Source organism: Erinaceus europaeus, chromosome 10 (genome assembly GCF_950295315.1).
Source record: "Erinaceus europaeus chromosome 10, mEriEur2.1, whole genome shotgun sequence".
NCBI lineage: Eukaryota > Metazoa > Chordata > Mammalia > Eulipotyphla > Erinaceidae > Erinaceus > Erinaceus europaeus.
In genome coordinates, this window is record NC_080171.1 from 11,422,571 (window position 1) to 11,442,484 (window position 19,914).

General features: G+C 45.0%; 2 protein-coding genes across 6 annotated transcripts in view; one reads left to right on the top strand and one right to left on the bottom strand.

Annotated features, from left to right (window-relative positions):
• Positions 1-6,217, bottom strand: part of INVS (inversin) — a 146,514-nt gene extending 140,297 nt beyond the window's left edge. For 2 of the 4 annotated variants that reach the window (XM_060199099.1, XM_060199097.1), the window contains exons 1-2: positions 5,166-5,784; positions 256-384 (exon numbers count right to left, since the gene is read on the bottom strand). In XM_060199099.1, coding sequence (XP_060055082.1) covers positions 256-384; positions 5,166-5,784 — 748 coding nt within the window. Of the gene's footprint in view, positions 1-255; positions 385-5,165 lie in introns of all 4 variants that reach the window. The other 2 variants (XM_060199100.1, XM_060199098.1) reach the window with 2 other exon arrangements.
• Positions 5,708-19,914, top strand: part of ERP44 (endoplasmic reticulum protein 44) — an 86,197-nt gene continuing 71,990 nt past the window's right edge. For both annotated transcript variants that reach the window (XM_007525532.3, XM_060199101.1), the window contains exon 1: positions 5,708-5,839. In XM_007525532.3, the coding sequence (XP_007525594.1) occupies positions 5,783-5,839 (57 nt within the window). In that variant the 5' untranslated portion in view covers positions 5,708-5,782. The remainder of the gene's footprint in view (positions 5,840-19,914) is intronic.

The following is a 19,914-nucleotide window of genomic DNA, read 5'->3' on the forward strand; positions in this document are numbered from 1 at the left end:
CTAAAAATATATAGACACATTGCACGTTAAGATCAAAATTAACAAACTTTATCTGGGTAGAGAATTAGTTTTTTTTGTTTGTTTTTGTTTGTTTGTTTTTTAACCTGAGCACTAATAAGCTCTGGTGTGTGATGGTGGTGGATTAAACCTGGGACCTCAGAGCCTCAGGCATGAGAGTCTTTTTGCATAACCACTATACTCTCTCCCCCAACTGAGAATTTCTTTAAAGCTTGCATATTGATGGAGGCCACTTACCTATGATGAGCCTTTGAAGAGTTCCCTTATCGCCATTAATGGCAGCAGCGTGAACTTGGGATGCCAAGGAAGAGCCAGTAACAAGCCAGTGCTCTGATCTTTTCATAGTCTTCTCCACCACGGCAGCACCTGAAATAGTTATCGCTGGGTTATCACTGCTGCAAATGCTACGTAAAGTTAGGAGACATTGCAAGAAACAGTCTTCCGGCTGAGGAGGAAGCACAGTGACTGGAGTGTTGGACTTGAGATCCTGACTCCTTGCCATGGACAGTGACGCTCTTTTTTTTTTTTTTTCTCATGTTAATGATTAAACCTAAAAACAAACCAACAGTGGTCTGGAAAGTGGCTCAGTGGAGAAAGCATTGGACTCAAAAGTTCAAACCACAGCAGCATATGTACCAGGGTGATGTCTGATTCTTCCTCACTAATAAATAAAATCTTTAAAAAACAAAACAGAGGTGGCGCAAAGCGCAAGGACTGGTTCGAGCCCCCGGCTCCCCACCTGCAGGGGAGTCGCTTCACAGGCGGTGAAGCAGGTCTGCGGCTGTCTTTCTCTCCCCTTCTGTGTCCCCCTCCTCTCTCCATTTCTCTCTGTCCTATCCAACAACGAAGACATCAGTAACAACAATAATAACTACAACAATAAAACAAGGGCAACAACAAAGGGAAAATGAATAAAAAACAAACAAAAAAAACAGAACCAGCCTTATTTGTTCCAAGTGGTTTTGTTAAAAATATGGCTTACTAAAAATATTTTCTAGGATTAAAGAATCTGCCAACCTAGTTCTAGAATTGTATAAGGCAACCCCTTGGACAAATTGCTCAGCTGGTGGTCCAGGAGATGGTGCAGTGGGTAAAGCCTTAAGACTCTCAAGCATGAGATCCCAAATTCAATCCCCAGCAGCACACGTACCAGAAGGATGTCTGGTTCTTTCTCTCTCCTACCTTTCTCATTAATAAATTAAAAAAAAAAAAATCTAAAAACCAAATTGCTCACCTGTAAGATTATCAGGTTAGATGTTCCTAAGACCCTCCTTATGGGGTCGCTGGGGGAGTAGGGCTCAACATTTACCATTAGGAACAGGGTTTTCCATCATAAAAATGCTTGGGTCAGGGAATAGCTCATCAAACAGGGTATCTTTTTGCTTTGCTTGTGGTTCAGGTTTAAGCCCAATGTTGGTATGCATGAGACCCCTTCTGTTTCATTTGGTTTAAATCCCCCCTGCTTAACACTATTCTATTTACATAACCACTTCATTCTATTTACATAACCACTGTTAACAAGTTCCACCCTCCCTCCAGAGCATTTGTGGTTCAGTGATAGGATTCTCGCCTAATCTGCCCCCTCTTTGTCACACTCTGATTTTCACCAGTCACTTTTCTCTCCACCCTCTCTATGTCACATCCTGTTTCCACCTTACTTGGCAAGTATATATAAAGACAGCATTGTGAGTTTTACTTTACCTTGAGTTTAACTTAGCTCGTCTTAGATTGTGCTGCGTCCTGCATGAATAAAGAGATACTGCCTACAGCTCAACCATGAGTCCCTGGTCGTCTGTTACCCGCCTGTGAAGCCAGCCCGGCAAAAACAACATAGCCCGGCAAAAACAACAGCCCAACACTATACTCAGAGGATATTCCATTATCATGGTGTATCTCCCTCTCTCTTGTCTCTTTTATATTTCCTTCCTACCTAAGGCGTTGCATCAAAGTTGCAATGTAGAATACCTACAAAGACCAGGGAGGTAACCCGTCCTAAGAAACACAGGAAGTTGGGTAATCACAGCAGGTCAAAGACTGTAGACTAGTGTAAAGGGTGCAGGTGCTAGTAACCTATAATTAATAGCTGACATCAGGGCAGGTGAGTCCTCTTCTGATCCTACCATAAGCATCATTTTATCTAATCTCAGTGACTACTCAGGATCGGGGAGTTTTTTTTTTTTTTTTTGTTAAGATAAATCTCTCACTACCCATCAATTAGTAATCGTATTGCTATTAACAAGGATGATTGGTTTCAAGCTCTGTCTTAGAGTGAAAATATGATTTTGGTCAAGCTCAGTTCTTCCTATGTTCATTTTACTGACAATCTGATATGTTGACAGAAATTACAGGTGTTGTGAGAAACTTTTATCATATTTGAACATGTCAGGAAAAAAAACTACTGTCATAGGCAGGATTACATTAAAAAGTTACTTGATGGTGTGGGGTCAAAGGAACCCTCCTACACTTCTGGTGGGAATGTCAATTGGTCCAACCTCTGTGAAGAACAGTCTGGAGAACTCTCAGAAGGCTAGAAATGGACCTACCCTATGCTTATGATCGTGCAATTCCTCTCCTGAGGTTATATCCTAAGGAACCCAACACACCCATCCAAAAAGATCTGTGTACACATATGTTCTTGGCAGCACAATTTGTAATAGCCAAAACCTGGAAGCAACCCAGGTGTCCAACAACAGATGAGTGGCTGAGCAAGTTGTGGTCTATATACACAATGGAATACTACTCAGCTGTAAAAAATGGTGACTTCACCGTTTTCAGCCAATCTTGGATGGACCTTGAAAAATTCATGTTAAGTGAAATAAATCAGAAGCAGAAGGATGAATATGGGATAATCTCTCAGGCAGAAGTTGAAAAACAAGATCAGAAGAGAAAACACAAATAGAACCTGAACTGGAATTGGTATATTGTACCAAAGTAAAAGACTCTGGGGTGGGTGAGGGGGAAAATACAGGTCCAAGAAGGATGACAGAAGACCTGGTGGGGGGTTGTATTGTTATATGGAAAACTGGAAAATGTTATGCATGTACAAACTATTGTATTTACTGTTGAATGTAAAACATGAATTCCCCAATAAAGAAATTAAAAAAAATAAAAGTTACTTGAAAGAAGCTCCACTCCAGAAGAGAGGTGGAACAGGGTTGAACATTCATTGTGTGGGCTCCAGGCTGCGTTAGTTAGTAATAAGCTGTCTACTTCAGCTCTCTGATATTCTGTAAACATGAGAAACAAAATGTTTCTTTATTCAATAGGTTGAGTGCCAACTGTATGCTGCGCTCTGTTCTGGGATCTAATAGCTGTCGTTTCAGCCGGTGTTCAGTAAATGTCTGTTGCAAGAAAAGCTGCAGGTGGGTCGCTAAGTCCAGAGAGTGAGCAGGGTCAAAGTTAATTCTTGGAGGGACACCCACACTCGCAGTAAGACTGCTTTTTTGTTGTTTGTTTCGCACTGTGATCGTCACTGTGAGAATGGTAAACGCTCCGAGTTAGGACAGAGGAGTCTGAAAGTCTCGGCTCTGCCATGAACTTTGGCACCTTAGGTTTTTAGGAAAAAAAAAATCAGCTCAAACATATTTTTTCACATACTTTTGTTAATAATTTTATAAATGAAAACTTAAAAATGGTTATAGTGCTGTCAAATACAAAGGGAACATCATTAACTAATGATAAACCAAGTCAGTGTCCTAAACGCTCGGACAGTAGTAACTGACCGCAACTCGTGTAGCTGTAGTCACAAAACACATTAGTGAAATTCTGACAAGCCCCAGCAATAACCCGAGATGAAGAGGAAGGAGGAGGAAGAGGAGGAGGAGGAGGAGGAGGAGGAGGAGAAGGAGAAAAAGAAGAGGAAGAAAAGGAGGAGGAGAAAAAGGAGGAGAAGGAGAAGGAGGACGAGGAGGACATAAAGGAGGAGAAAAGGAAGAAAAGGAGAAAGAGGAGAAGGAGGAGGAGGAGAAAGAGAAAGAGGAGGAGGAAAAGGAGGAGAAACAGAAGGAGAAGAAGGAGGAGAGGGAGGTGAAGGAGGAGGAGGAAGAGGAGAAGGAGAAGAAGGAGGAGCAGCAGGAGCAGCAGCAGGAGGAGCAGGAGGAGCAGGAGGAGCAGGAGGAGCAGGAGGAGCAGGAGCAGCAGCAGGAGCAGCAGGAGCAGGAGGAGCAGGAGCAGCAGGAGCAGCAGGAGGAGCAGCAGGAGCAGCAGGAGCAGCAGGAGCAGCAGGAGGAGCAGGAGCAGCAGGAGGAGCAGCAGGAAGAGCAGGAGGAGCAGGAGCAGCAGCAGGAGCAGCAGGAGGAGCAGCAGGAGCAGCAGGAAGAGCAGGAGGAGCAGGAGCAGCAGCAGGAGCAGGAGGAGCAGCAGCAGCAGCGGGAGGAGCAGGAGCAGCAGGAGCAGGAGCAGCAGGAGCAGCAGGAGGAGCAGCAGCAGCAGGAGGAGCAGGAGGAGCAGGAGCAGCAGGAGCAGCAGGAGGAGCAGCAGCAGCAGGAGGAGCAGGAGGAGCAGGAGCAGCAGGAGGAGCAGGAGCAGCAGGAGCAGCAGCAGGAGCAGCAGGAGGAGCAGGAGCAGCAGGAGGAGCAGGAGCAGCAGGAGGAGCAGCAGGAGGAGCAGCAGCAGGAGCAGCAGGAGCAGCAGGAGGAGCAGCAGGAGGAGCAGCAGCAGGAGGAGCAGCAGGAGCAGCAGGAGGAGCAGCAGGAAGCCGTCGGTGTCCGCGCAGGAGCCCCGGCCCCGCAGGCCAGGCGGCGGAGGTCGCACCGGCAGCGGTCGGCGTGGCGGCCAGACGCAGCAGGCCGGGGGCGCACGGCCGGTGTTCGCACACGGCGGTCAGCGACTTCCCGACGCTTCAGTCGGCGACCGCCCGTTCGCGCCTGTGCTCAGCGTCCTTTCCCGCTGCGTCCGTCCCCGACCCAGTCCTCGCACGTCCCCGCTGAGGCCCTGCGAGGCGGCTCTGACTTCCTAACGCGGGAAACCAGCGGGGAGAGAAAAGAAAAGAAGAGAAGAGGCAGCGGCGGGCAAGGAGGCGGAGGCCACGGTGGGGGCTCAGGCCACAAGGCCAGGCCGGGAGCCTCGTGAGCCTGCAGCAGCAGCAGCAGCCGGGGCAGCATAGACGGACCCGAGCCTCCTGCCCCGCCAGGCCCCCTCCTACTCACCCTGGCCTCCTCCAGGACTCACGTCCCAGGGATGGGGTGGGGGCGCGACACCCACCCGCCCTCGCCCCCAATCTGGGCCGCCCCTGCCGCAGCTAGGCCCGGACTCTACAACCGGCCGGGACAGCCCCCGCAACACGCCGCGCCTAGCCGAGCCCCTCGCAAGGCCCACTGAGCGCCCTGCGCACAGCCCTCTGGGAATTGCAGTTCCCAGCCTTTGAAACGCAGACGTGCCATCCTCGCCCCGCCCCCGCTCTTGTCCTTTCAATCCCACCGGGCGCCGCGCACGGAGCCCTCGCTGGACCGGGGCCCAAAGCATGATGGGTAAGGGGGTTCCGGAGACCGAGGACGCGCCCTCCCGAGAGGGGCGGAGGACTACATTTCCCGAAGTGCTTCGCGGTGGGCAGGACCCGGAAGTGAGGGCGTGTGAGGCCTCTCTGGAAGTTGTCCCGGGTGTTCGCCGCTGGAGCTCCGGGTCGAGAGGACGAGCTGCTGGGAGAATCCTCCGCTGCCGCTGGCTCCCGGAGCCCAGCCCTTTCCTAACCCAACCCAGCCCTGCTCGGTCCCAGCCGCCGAAGCCCGTCCCTCCCCGCCCCCCTTCCGCGGAGCCCAACGTTACCATGTTTCCTGCCGTCTTCCTAGCTTTCTCCGACCTCAGATGCTCCCTGCTGCTCCTGGTGAGTGAGTGAAGGAAATGACAGACCCTCCGACAGACTCACGGACGGCCCCGGCGGAGGAGGGGACGCGGCGGCCCCTGCCCTCCGCTGACAAGCAGCGCACCCTCGCTCCCGCCTCGGCCCTCGGCATCCTCCTGTCGGCTGCTCCGACCCGGGGCCCCCGAGGCCTGGGGGAGTCGCGGTGGGAGGAAGCCCCCCCCCCCGGGAAGGACACGTGGGAGGGTCCGGGCCAGGAGGCTCCTCTCCCTGCGCGGAGTGTGGGCTTGTCGCGGTGCCCGGGGGCCTCCCGGACGTGCCGAGAGCCTCGAGCGGCACGTCCGGGGGGCGCCCGGGGTGTCCGCTCGCAGCCGCTCCTCTCGGGGAGGACGGCGGGCCGACAGGTGTGGGGTCGCGCGGACCCCCCAGTGGGGCCCCCGAAAGGGCGCCTGGGGCCGCGGAGCGCTGTGTTGTGGCTGCATCCGATTGGCTGACAACCCGGAACTGGGCACGGCCGGGTGTCCACTCAGGGGGCGGGGTCTGCGGCGTGGACGCCCGACCACCGACCCACCTACCTGGGCGCTTCAGCCCCGGGGAAGGGGGGGGGGCGCCCCTCTCATCAGACCTCGTTCCACCTGGAGTGAAAACAAAACAAAACAAAAATGATTAGTGATTGGATAATGGTGAGCGAGAGTGTAAGATCACAGGGGCGCAATTGCACACACAGTTCCCATCACCAGAGTCCCCTCCCTGGCCCATCCCCTCCCTTGGAAGCTTTCCTGTTCTTTATCCCTCTGGGAGCTTGGACCAAAATTCTTTATGGGGGGGTGGTGGTGGTGGTGCAGGAGGTGGGCGGTCTACCGGCTTCTGTGATTGCTTCTCCACTGGACATGGGCGTTGGCAGGCGGATCCATACCCCCCAGCCTGGTTCTGTCTTTCCCCTAGTGGGGCAGGGGTCTGGGTGGCGTCCTAGTGGCATCTGCAACTTGGTGACTGAAAGGCGGTAAGGCAGAAAGCAGGACAAATTGTTTGATACATAGGAATCCAAAGGTAGGAATAGAGCAGATGAAATTAGGGGCTCTCTGTGTGGGAAGAAGCTAGGAAGTCTTATTTTAGGTATGTTCCAAGGGGCCCATGACTTTACTGATTTGTTTTTTTTTTTGTTTTGTTTTGTTTTGCCTGAGCTTGACAGCTAACATAGGTGGACTAAAAAACATTGCCTGGGAAGATGGTGTCAGAGCTGAGAGTAGGGCTAGAAAGCTGGAGCAGAGCGGAGTAAGTAGCTCCTAAACCTGAGGAAAAGTACATAAATGCCATTAACTGTTTAGCCCGTCGATCTGACGCAGGGCCCACAGACATTCACATTTAGCACAGGAGCCCTGTGGCCTCCGAGTCCCTGTCAGTCTGCCACAGGGTCACAGCTGGGAACGCTCTAGGCTGCTCTCATTTCAGGACCCGGCTTCCTCGAGGGGCAGAGTCGGCTGATCCAGCCTCCCTTCAGAGAGTGGGACCGTTCCTACCGTTGCGACTTTATAAGGAGGACAAGTCCCTGGAGTGGACCACGAGAGGGCTGATGATGGCGTTCCTGATGGAAGTGACCCCTGATGGTGGAGAGAGGTGTCTGTTTAGAGGTCTAGGCGCATCACACCTATGTAGGAGTCTAAGGATTCCCTGACTAGAGCCTTAGGTGACGGGATGGCCTGGTATTGACCAAAAAAGGCCGTTATTAAAGTGAGCCGGTCTCTTGCCCTTATTTATTTATTTACTTTTTTTTTTTTTTTTTATGGTGCAGGGGACTGAACCCTGGACTTTGGAGCCTCAGGCATGAGAGTCTCCTTGCATAACCATAATGCTATCTGCCCTCCGCCCTACGACGGGATTGGGGATGAGCGGATGTCTTGCTGACACATACGCGCCTTGCTTAGCTTCCCTGTCTCCTCAACTGCGTCCTGTCTAATGAAGGCATCTCTGTCCAGTCTCTCTTCCGTCAAAGTACATCTTGAATGTGCAACCCAAACAAGCCAGGCTTCAGATCAGATGGACAAATGTTAGTCCATGGGGAGTCCCGCGGTAGCACAGCGAGTTAAGCACAGGTGGCGCAAACCGCAAGGACTGGGGAAGGATCCGGGTTCGAGCCCCCGGCTCCCCACCTGCAGGGGAGTCGCTTCACAGGCGGTGAAGCAGGTCTGCAGGTGTCTGTCTAGATTCTCTCCTCCTCTCTGTCTTCCCCTCCTCTCTCCACTTCTCTCTAGCCTATCCAACAATAATAACTACAACAGTAAAAAACAACAAGGGCAACAAAAGGGAATAAATAAGTAAATGAATATTTAAAAACAAAAAAGTCCACATGGCAAAGTGGCACACCCTCAATCGAGATGTTAGTATAATACAGTATTTGAAAATACTTTAATTGTGGGTTTAAAAAGCCAAATTAAAGCAAATATTATTTAATGGAAATCACTTTGCATCTTAAGAGACATAATTAAGGACTCCACATGAGGTCAGACAGCAGGTCACCATCTGAACTGGGACTGGATGGAAGCAGGTCTTGTGACTTGATGTTGAACTTCGGACGCCATCATTATTCTCAATGTTTGTGCTTGAAATAGTTTTTCCTCTCATCTCCCTCCCCCCTTCATCTCTCATACCTACTTTCCCCCCCCACTCTCTCTTCCCCTTTCTCTTTTCCTTGTGATTTGCAAGTCATATTAGAAAAAACTATATACAGTAGTTGGGCTTTTTTCAGAGGAGCACCACTATAAGAAGTTAAAGGAAATGTTGAAGTAATTTTAAGAACTGCAAGTGCATGTTGTAAAGTGTGGTACTATTAAGGGGTAAAGTGTCTTATTACCACTTCTTATAACTATATAACAAAAACTGACTTTTATGTAAAAAAAACAAAAACTATAAAGCTACTTCTTGGTAACTTCTTTATACACAGTGGGCCTTATTTCTTTCTCGAACTACTGGAGTACTACTCATTGTTACTAAAGACCATTCTCTTTAAGAATACTAGACATTTGTTGTTTTTTTTTTTTAATTTTACTTTACAAAATTAACACATCAACAGGGGTTTAAGTCCATACCATTCCCACCACCAGAGGTTTTTTTTTTTTCTTTATGCGTAAAATGGCATGGATTATATGCGATCCCTTCCAAAAATCACTTCTAGGTTATCCAAGATTACAAAACCCTAAGGCATTGGAAAGAAAAGCTAAAATAAAAATAGGAAAATTACATTACTTGCTAAATTTTAGAAAGTTCATCTTTAACTAATTTATTTATTTTGATAGAGCTAGAAGTAGAGCGAGAAAGAGAATAAACGGAGACATACACAGCTGCAGCACTGCTCGGCTGCTCACGAAGTTTGCCCTCCTGCATGCCAGGACTGGAGTCTTGAACCCAGGTCCTCATGCATGGTAATGTGTGTCCTTTACCGGGTATCCCACTGCTGAGCCCCAGAAAGTTTATTTTTAGATACTTTATACTTCTTACGAAAAGCTGCAAGTTCTACTACATTATAAAAAAGACTTCTTTCCTACTTGTTCTAGAGTCTAATTAGCATTCTGTATATTTATCTCCCTAAGTGAATATCAAAACTAGAAACTTGGAAGTCAATTTAGAGACTGTCCTTAGAGATTAATGGGCTGGAAAATAAAACCTAAGAAAAGGTTTAATAAACCAGAATTACGAGTCTAACTAGATTCTGTCTGAACACAATATTGACCAAAGTATTTTTTTTAATAATCATAGACTAGTTAGCAAATATTTATCAACTATGTATCTAATCATAGCTTGAGTGACTTATCTGACTGGCGATAAGCACTCAGTCTCCCACCTACCTAAACATACATCCTTTATCTTCCCTTCCTTGGTGTATTTTTCTCCTTTTCTCTCCAGCTTCCCCCTTGAGACTTCAAGTTTATTCCTACCCACATAGAGCCAACTAAATATTCAGTTCCCACCTACTTGAGGCTTTAATTCTTTTTTATACCTCAAAAGTCCTGATTAAAAAAAAAATGTTCTCTTTTTACATTGATTTATATCGCAAGCCAACTTAGTCCTAAAGAACTAGATCTTTTGAGACTTTGTGGTATTCCTAAAACAACAGCTACCACCTATAAGTCTAAACTTCTGTAGGAAGATGGTTTCTCCCCTTTTTCTTCCCTGATCTCGAAGGTGTTTTGAGGACTGAAGAGATAGCTCAGTGATAAGAGTACATGACTTGTGTGCATGAGGTTACTGAGTGTGATCCAAGGCACTGCATATGCCAGAGCTGGAGTGGTGTATGCTGGTCTCCTTGTTTAAAAAAAAAAATCTTCAGAAACATTTTGAAACATAATCACTGTGTGCCGAGAAAAAAAAAAAAAAAAAAGATGGGTCGCTAGCACAAAAGTTCAGTGTGATAACTTTTCCTGCTTGTGTGTGTTGACAGGATTGCTTATATTGGTATATATCTTAAAATCAGGGTTAGAGAGAATGAGTTGTTTCAGACTTGCCTTAGGAAACATTGTATCCCCTCTAAATAATTTTAACCGATGTATATTTACAGCATTCCTGAACAAAAACTAAGGTAGTCTGCATGCATTCACTTTGATAAATTAGGCAAATGCAGCGCGGCCCTTGTCCTTCTGATACTTTTTAAATATCTCAGAGTGTAGATTGTTTCCATGGCAGTTCAGGTTGGTGTGATCCGGACTAGACTTTGATTCTGAACTTTGCGTTAATGCGCGCCTCTGTAGTTGCTCTTATTTTGTGGATGATTTGAATGCCGGAGATGGCATCTGCTCTTTGATAAAGCTCCAGATCTGTAATATCTCATTTGGGAAATTGCTTCCCAGTTATTTGTGCTTCAAAGAGCTGTTTCAGTCGGAGCAGAGCACCTTGTACATGTGGGCAGCAGCCCTACAGCAGCATCTCATTATCAGTAGCCATTTCATGGTCACCCTAAGTAAACTGTACGTTTGTTGAGCAGCCTAATCAGATAATTTGACATTGGTTAATTAGCCCTCTTCTGTTTTGTGTTGCCCTTGAAATGGGCTTATTTGGGGGCTAGGTGGTGGCGCACCTGGTTAAGCACACACACTACAGTGCGCAAGGATCCGGGTTCAAGCCCCTTGTCCCCACCTGCAGGGGGATAGCTTCACGAGTGGTGAAGCAGAGCTGCGGGTGTCTCTCTGTGTCTCTCCCTCTCTATCTCCTCCTCCCCTCTCAGTTTCTCTTTGTCTCTATCCAATCATAAATAAATAAATAAAAATAATTAAAAAAGGAAATAGGCTTATTTAATACTTCTTCTAGCGTTTGCCCTTCTTCCGTAGCCAGTCAACAGGTCAGTTTGAAAGCTGTCAGGAGCTGCTTGTTGCTGGCTTTGAAAGTGACTGGGATCCATGTGGATTCAGTCGGCTAGGAAGGATCATCAGTTTCCCCAGTGAATGGGTACTCACGGGATGCACCATGAGAAGGTCGATCCAATGCATCCCAATATTTAATACTGATAATGACCATTTCCTTTTCAAATTATTTCTTAGCCTTTGTTCTTTCTACATTAGTTGTGTACAAGATTTTGGAGAGGTCAGACAGAAGAATGAATAGTAATGCAGTTGTCTGATATATCCTAAGTATCTTCTGCAGTTAAGCTGTTTTATCTATTTGATAGAGACAGAAAAAATGGAGAGGGGAGGGGTGTTAGGGAGAGAGAGAGAGAGAGGGAGACAGGCAAACATGCAGCATTGCTTCACTTCTTGTGAAGCTTTTTCCCCCTGCAGGTGGGACCTGGGGCCTTGAACCCAGGTCCTTGTGCATTATAGCATGTGCTCTCAACCATGTGGCATATGCTATCTTAACACTCCACCACAGTTGCTTTATTGAAGCTCTTTCCTTAGTAAGTTCTCTCATAATTGTTCTTTTGCAGAGCCTGGATCTTACATACATATGATCCCACTGCTCTCGGGCCGCCTTTTTATTCAGATTGCAAGACAGACAGACAGACAGACAGACAGACAAAAGCACTAGAACTCCCCATTGCTAACCCAGGTCTTCTTGTCTCTGAGCATTAAGACTTTTGACAGCGCTACTCCTGGTTTGTGCAGTATGTAGGAAGTTTGGGAGCGTTTGCAGAGGGCGGGACTAAGTCAGTCAGAAGAGCGAAGATCTCTGCTCACACTATAAAAATAAGTGCAGTAGAATTTAGAAAGCTCTGTGTTAGCCATCAATGCAAGAAATAAATCCAGATTTCAGGAAGAGTACTTTCGGGGCCAGTTAGTTCCCTTCATCACCAGGTGAGCCAGTGGGTAGGACTTGCCAGGTGTTAGACCGGAGGTTTAGAAAACTTGGCGGTCTGGTAGCATCGTGTGGTGCAGTTTACTACTGGATTGTCAGGACATACTTTTCCATGCAAGTAAAAACATCATGACTTTTCAGACAACACAATAAAACTCTGTCTTGATCTTGCACATCACCAGATAACATCTGTGAGGTCTGAACATTGGCTTTATTATTATTTTTTTAATTTACTGAGTAGAGACAGGAATTGAGAGAGAAGGGGGAGATAGAGAGGGACAGAGATACCTGCCGCGCTGCTTCACTGCTTGGGAAGCTCCCCCTGCAGGTGGGGATCCGGGTATTGAACCCTGCCCATTATAACGTGTAGACACCGCTGGATGCTTCACCCACTGGGCCCCGGACACGGGCCTTCATTTACTTATTTATTGGCACTGGGGTTATCACTGGGGCTTGGTGCCTGCACAACAGATCCACTGCTCCCAGCCATTTATTTCATTTATTATTATTACTTTTTTATTTTTATTTGATAGGACAGAGAAACTGAGAGGAGAGGGAAAGAGACAGTGATGTGCAGGACTTGTTTCACTGCTTGTGAAGCATACCTCCTGCAGGTGGGAAGCAGAGGCTTGAACCCAGGACCTTCTTGCACATGGTAATGTGTATGCTGAGCCAGGTGCTCCACTGCCTGCCCTTCCACTGCACCCCCCCCCCCCCAGAGTCCCTCCCCCCCACCAGAGCACTGCTTAGCTCTGGTTTATGGTAGTATGGGGGATTGAACCTGGGACCTCAGAGCCTCAGGTATGAGGGTCTATTTGCATAACCATTATGCTATCTCTCTCTCCCTTTTCACACATTGCCTTTTAAATAAGGAATTTCCATGGTAATTTGTTTTTTTCTTTAGTGTCTCTCAAAGGTAAGGATAAAGAAAATATCAAAATATTATTGTCACATCTAGAAAAAGTGACAGAAAACTCCTTTATAGTTGCAAATATTCAGATTTTTTTTTTGTCTCAAACATTTTCTTAGATTTTTATTTATTAATGAGAGAGAGAACCAGAGCGTCACTTTGGCATGTGCAGTGCTGGGGATTGAACTCAGGACCTCATGCTTGCAAGTATACTGCTGTATCCATTGCACCACCTCCTGGGCTGCTCTGTTTCAAAATAAAAAAAAAAAACGAATGTTTAAAGTATGAACCATATTAGGTTCCTACATTTCAGTTAATTTATATGCATCTGAGGGGCCAGGTGGTGGCACACCTTGTTATGCACAAACATCACAGGGCACAAGGACCCAGGTTCAAGCCCCTGGTCCCTACCTGCAGGGGGAAAGCTTCATGAGTGGTGAAGCAGGGCTGCAGGTGTCTTTTGTCTCTCTACCTCTCTACCTCCCTCTCCCTCTCAATTTCTGTCTGTCTCTATCCAATAATAAATAAATAATGTTTTAAAAAATTCATATGCATCTGATATGTCTTATAAAATTTGTAGGTGATTTCTCCATCCTGCTGTGATTTATGATTGAGGAAACCGTAGCAGTGATTTCCACATTGTAGATGCAGCTTGTTGTGTCTCGGCGTTGTGTCATGATCTTACGCTCCTGTGTTCCTACAAGTTTGTACGTAAGCTTAATGTAGTCTTAACTAGCTCATATGTGATCAGGCTCGTCTCCTAAAGTTCTCAATCACAAAGCGTTTTATTATTTATTTAGTCATTGGTGTCATCAGGCTCTTGTGCATATTCACTGCTCCGGACTGACTTCTCCAGATAGAGAAGAGAGATGGGGCTACTTCATAGCACTGAAGCTTCTTCCATCCAGTGATACGGCTATTTCCAAGTGGTGTGATGGAACTCTGAACCTGGGCTGTGCACATGGCAAGACAGGTGCCCTCTCTTGCCAGCCCCTTATTGAGTTTTAAATTATAATCTTCTAGTTTATAGTTATTCACACCTCACTGCAAGCTGTACACATACACACACATATGTACATTTTTATATATTGCAAATTATATTTCTAAGTCTACCCTTAAACCCTGTGTTCTGCATGGCTTTAAATTGCTTTATAGTAATGCACTCTTAAATGCTCTGTCATTGACTTCATCTTTTGTTAATGCATTTAGGTTGTTGGTTACTTCCAGTTCTTCTTTTTTTCTTTTTTAGTCACTGGCGTTACTACTTTTCCTCCTGTCTTTTGAATATCTGTTTGTAGATCCAGTATGGAAGAGGTATAGATAATTGAAATGTCTGTGATACTTCCAGTAATTAAGCTGGGAAACTAAAAGTATGTGTGTAAAGAATTAAAAAAATAACTGCCTTGAAAATATTGACAATAGTGGGGTGTAGATCTTGGTACCCAAACGGGTGGCTGTGAGCATAGATGTACTCACCACCGGGGAGCTCCTTCCACTGACTGGACCTCAGAATCTTGACTTGGCGAAATCAGAATCTGCATTTTGGCATTGTGCTCAGATGATTCAGATAGGCCTGTTAAGTGTGCAACACATATCAGTCAGTTTAAAATTTATGGGTTGGGTGGAATGAATAAAATGGGCTGTGCCTTTCAGTTACTAATGTTTTATATGAATTGAATGCCTGTTTTTAAGTACTTTATTAATTACCAAAAGAGAAATACAGAGAGAAAGAGGGAGAGGAAAAGAAAATTCTCAGAGCACTACTTAGTTCTGGCTTATCATGGTCTAGTGATTGAACCTAGGACCTCAGAGCCTCAGGCGTGAAAGTCTTTTTCCATGAACATTATGCTGTCTTCCCAGCTCGGAATACCTAGTTTTTGTTGTTGTTTGTTGTAACAATTTAAGTTATATATTATTGGACAGAGACAGACAGAAATTGAGAGGAAAGGGGGAGATAGAAAGGGAGAGAAGCAGGAGAGAGAGGGAGGGAGAGGGAGAGGGAGAGCTGCAGCCCTGTTTCACCACTTATGAAACTTTCCTCTTGCAGGTAGGGACAAAGAGCTTGAACCTGGGACCTTGCACACTGTAACATATGCTCACCACCTGGCCCCACTGTTTGTTTTTTGCACCACATGCACTTAACCCGCTGTGCTACCGCCGGACTCTCTCTGTTTGTTTTTTGTTTTTCTCTGTTTATTCAAAAAGTTTTACTGTTGACTTGCTGATATGATCAGGTGTCGTCAGAATTAGCCCAAAAGAAACTGTCAAAATCTTTGTCCAGTGCCTGCCAGAACAACTTATTAACTTAAAAATCATGCTCTCTAGGGTGTTCTGATGACTTCGTTTACGAGGGCGGGAGGGTGAAAATGTCACTTTGGAGAGGTCATGTTTGCAGCGCCATGAATCACAGGCCTCCGTCTTTCCTGTCGGTATTGAAAGCAGTATAAACGCTGTGGTTTTTGGTGACACTGTGGTCAAGACCTTTATGATTCCTCCAGTATTCTAATTTTTGTACTATCTGGGATCTGAAACATTATATGTTACTCTAATATTAAATCACCTGAGATTGTAAGCATGAAGATTACATATATACAGATATATATATTTTTTTTTTTTCAAAACAAAACAAAAGATAACATCTCAGAAAAACACAATAGTATTTGAGATAAAGAAAACCTTTGAGTGGTCCAGGAGGTGGCACAGTGATAAAGCTTTGGACTGTCAAGCATGAGGTCTGGAGTTCAATCCCTGGCAGCACATGCACTAGAGTGATGTCTGGTTCTTTCTCTCCTATCTTTTCCTATCTTTTAATTTTATTAATAAATAAATACATAAAATCTTTAAAAAGGAAAAGAAGAAAACCGTTGGGTGTGTTTGTAGAGTGCCAATACTGTTTCCCAAAGCTCATAGTCTAGTAGTGAGATCTTTGGTAATCGTGCTGAATAGAATTTTTAAAAGGTCTTCTGGAATTAAGAGAATTTTCAACTTTGGAATAATAAAGGACTTGGGAGCCCTACCCACAGCCCTTCCTTTTTTTTTTTTTTTTTTTTTTAATAAAGTTCTCCAAGTCTTAGAGTTTTATTGAAGTAACATTGCTTTACAAAGCTTGATGCCATAGGAGTATAGCCTCAGACCTCTGTTTGGTGCATGTCACCACACCACGCCCACCAAGAAAGTACCAGTCACCTCCCACCGAAGTCCACTGGATCCTGTCCTGCAGATAGTTGTCCTTCTGCTGGGTTACCTCAGCACCGTCCTTTCTGGTTCCCTCCTTGTTGTTGCAAAGGGCAGCATTTCATCTTTTTTTTTTTTTTTGAGTTCTGTCTTTCTGACGGGCTCTACTGTTGTAGCCTTGCTCACTTCAGTATGTGAGAAGAGATATGACTCCATGAAATAATGACTAAAGTTATAAAAATGGCATTCTTCAGCCGCAGGATGTCGAACTGTAGCTGCCACTCACATGCAGCTATGGCTGCTGTATTGAACAGTACAAAGCATAGGACATTCCCCTGAGTACTGCTAGTCTGTCTAGAGCTTTGATCTTGCTGTCTCCTTCAGAAGCGAAACAACCATGAGGAAATGCAGGAAGAGAACACCTCCAATATCAGTTTCCAACCTTTCCAGGAGCGTGCTTCTGGCCTGCCAGAGAACGGTTTCCAGAAGGTGTCAGTAATCTCATCAGTGAGCACAAATTTGACTTTTGGTTGCTGAACAGTAAATTTTGGGAGGCCCCTCCAAATTACTAGTTAAAATCAGAAAAGGAGCTTGAGTGTTAATGCTGATTTTTCCACCGGTTTCCAAGGTCACTAAGGGAAAGTCACTTCCTTTCCCGTGGCTTTCATCTACCGAGTGAGAATTGAGGAACTTTAGATTCTTTCACTTGTTTCTGATAAAATTCCCCTTGAGGCTATATCTTTAGAAATGGTGCTGTAGGGGAAATTTTCTTGAAAAAAGGGCATTTCTACATTTTGGTGAATTTACATGTAAAAAGATAGATTCTTTTTGACAGAATTTATTTGCTTTAGGTGACAAAAAGGCATCCTTGCCAGGAGCTTCCTTTCCCAATTTCACAAGCCCACCAATTAACGTGTAGCTCTCTCTGCCTTAATTTAAAATGGACAGAAGTTAGATGAACTAATGAAGACAGACTAATATTTAATATTTGGAAGTGTCTCTGAAATTTGAGCCATCTCCAAAATGTAAAAAAAGCATGATTTTGTGATGAGAAGATTTCATGAATAAGTCAGCAAAGTGTTAACAGGACTAGAATTGAACTAGACTCTCATATTTACAATTTTATTGTAAAATGCTGTTTATTTTGTTGCATTTGGAGTCTGGAAAATGTAGTGAGAAATAGCAAGTTACAAAATCTCTAACAAAGCACTGAAGTCTATAACTTTTTTCATCAAGAATAATTTCAGAATTATCCTCAGAGAATAAGAACATTCAGAGAATGTGACATTCCCAATTTCTTTTACTGCTCAGCTTCAGTAAAATCTCCTCTGCCTGGTGACAAATTTATGCTTCAGTAATGACTTCGAGCTCTGAAAGTTGAAAATAAAGTGGTTTTTTTTTTCCCCTTAAGCTGCCCTTTTTTCTTTATTGTTGTTGTAGTTATTGTTGTTGATGCCATTATTAGGTAGGACAGAGAGAAATGGAGAGAGGAGGGGAAGACAGAGAAGGGGAGAGAAAGACAGACACCTGCAGACCTGCTTCACCTGTGAAGCGACTCCCCTGCAGGTGGGGAACCGGGGACTTGAACTGGGATCCTTACAACAGTCCTTGTGCTTTGTGCCACGTGCACTTAACCCGCTGCGCTACTGCCCGATTCCCAGGTGTTTTTTTTTTTTTTTTTAATGTAATCAGAAAAATTTTTAGAAAACAGATACTCAGTTGGATTCATTCAAGTTTTTCTAAAGCAAACCCCCCCCTCCTTTTTTATTACTGAATTAACAGCAGTTTCACAACTGTAAGACTTGAGGGGCGTAGTTTAGCACCCATGTCTGGTCAGTGTGCAAGTTCTGTGCCTTCCCACCGCCTTGGTTCTCACAAAGTCCAGGAGGAGGTGGTTTTGTTCCCATTTGTTTCAGCTCATCTGTCTTAGTCATCTGTATTTCACAACTCAGTGAAGCCATCCCTTCATCATCCTTCACCTGTGAGTTCACTTCTACTTCCATTTTTCCCAAAGGATGCAATCTCATCTTTTTTTTATTGCAGAGTAGTATACCATTGAGCATAAATCTCATAAAGTTATCCAGTTACCTTCCATATTTTGGGATAGCAACAGTTTTACTGTAAAAATGGAGACTAGTTCACACAGGACATGTTAGATTTAAATATTCAAACTAACAAAATAGCACCACGGTGCAAAGTCAGCTGGTTCTTTTTAGGTTAGCATTTGAATTAATATGTTCAGAGGCTCTTATTTTGCTTTACAGCTATAAAAATTATGCTACATTTTCAAGCATGTTCTATTTCTTACTGCACATACTATCTAGTTTTTTATTTTTATTTTTTATAGATTTTTTAAAATATTTATTCCCTTTTGTTGCCTTTGTTGTTTTATTGTTGTAGTTATTGTTGTTGTAATTGATGTCATCATTGTTGGATAGGACAGAGAGAAATGGAGAGCTGAGGGGAAGACAGAGAGGAGGAGAGAAAGATAGACACCTGCAGACCTGCTTCACTGCATATGAAGCAACTCCCCTGCAGGTGGGGAACTGGGGACTGGAACCGGGATGCTTACGCTGGTTGCTTAACCTGCTGCGCTACTGCCTGACTCCCAAGTTCTATTTTAAAAATAGCCGTCGAGAGTGGTGGAATAGTAGTGCTGGCACCAAACTCAGCGTTAACCCTGGTAATGATAAAAAGGGGAGAAAACATATGGGGAGGGGGGAAGATAGCATAGCGGTTATGCGAAAGACTTTCTTATCTGAGGTTCTAGGGGGGAAGACAGCATAGTGGTTATGTGAAAGACTTTCTTACCTGAGGTCCTAGGGGGGAAGACAGCATAGTGATTATGCGAAAGACTTTCTTATCTGAGGTCCTAGGGGGGAAGACAGCATAGTGGTTATGCGAAAGACTTTCTTACCTGAGGTCCTAGGGGGGAAGATAGCATAGCGGTTATGCGAAAGGCTTTCTTATCTGAGGTCCTAGCGGGGAAGACAGCATAGCGGTTATGTGAAAGACTTTCTTATCTGAGGTTCTAGGGTCCCAGGTTCAATCTCTGGCATCATCATAAGCCAGAGCTGAGAAGTGTTCTGGTTAAAACATGTTGGCAAGAGAGAAAAATCATAGGTTTTGTTTGTTTGTTTATTTGTTTTTTACCAAAGCACAGCTCAGCTCCAGTTTATGGTGGTGTGGGTATTGAACCTGGGACTTTGGGGCCCCATGCCCAAGAGTCTCTTTGTATAACCATTATGCAATCTACCCTGCCTTAGAAAAATTGCCCAAGAATATTTAGGAATCAGAGATTATGTTTTACCCTTGTTAATCTTGCTTATTAAGTTCTGAGGGATATTGGAGGTATTATGTCAGATTCATCGAAGGCACTGGTACTTACATGTGCCTGCCATGATTTTGCAGAATAGAAAGAGTAAATTGGACCACCTTTTCTTATTCTTAGATCTTATTTCTAGTTTCTAGTACAATGCCTTTATGGGCTAAATGCTCAGTAATCTTTTGTATTATTAGTTTGTGAAAAGGAGGAAAGGTCTGGAATACATAGGGAGTTGAAGTTTGTAGGCAGCACTGAGAAGATGAGTGTTGAGATAGGTGGGGTGAGTTAAGTCATGGGGAAGAGCTTCTTGAAAAGCTGTTCAAGCGGGAGCATTGGGCGAAGTTCCTCATTTGGGAGTGTCCTGGACATATTTAGAAAGGATTAAGGACAGTTGTTACCATACTGTGACTA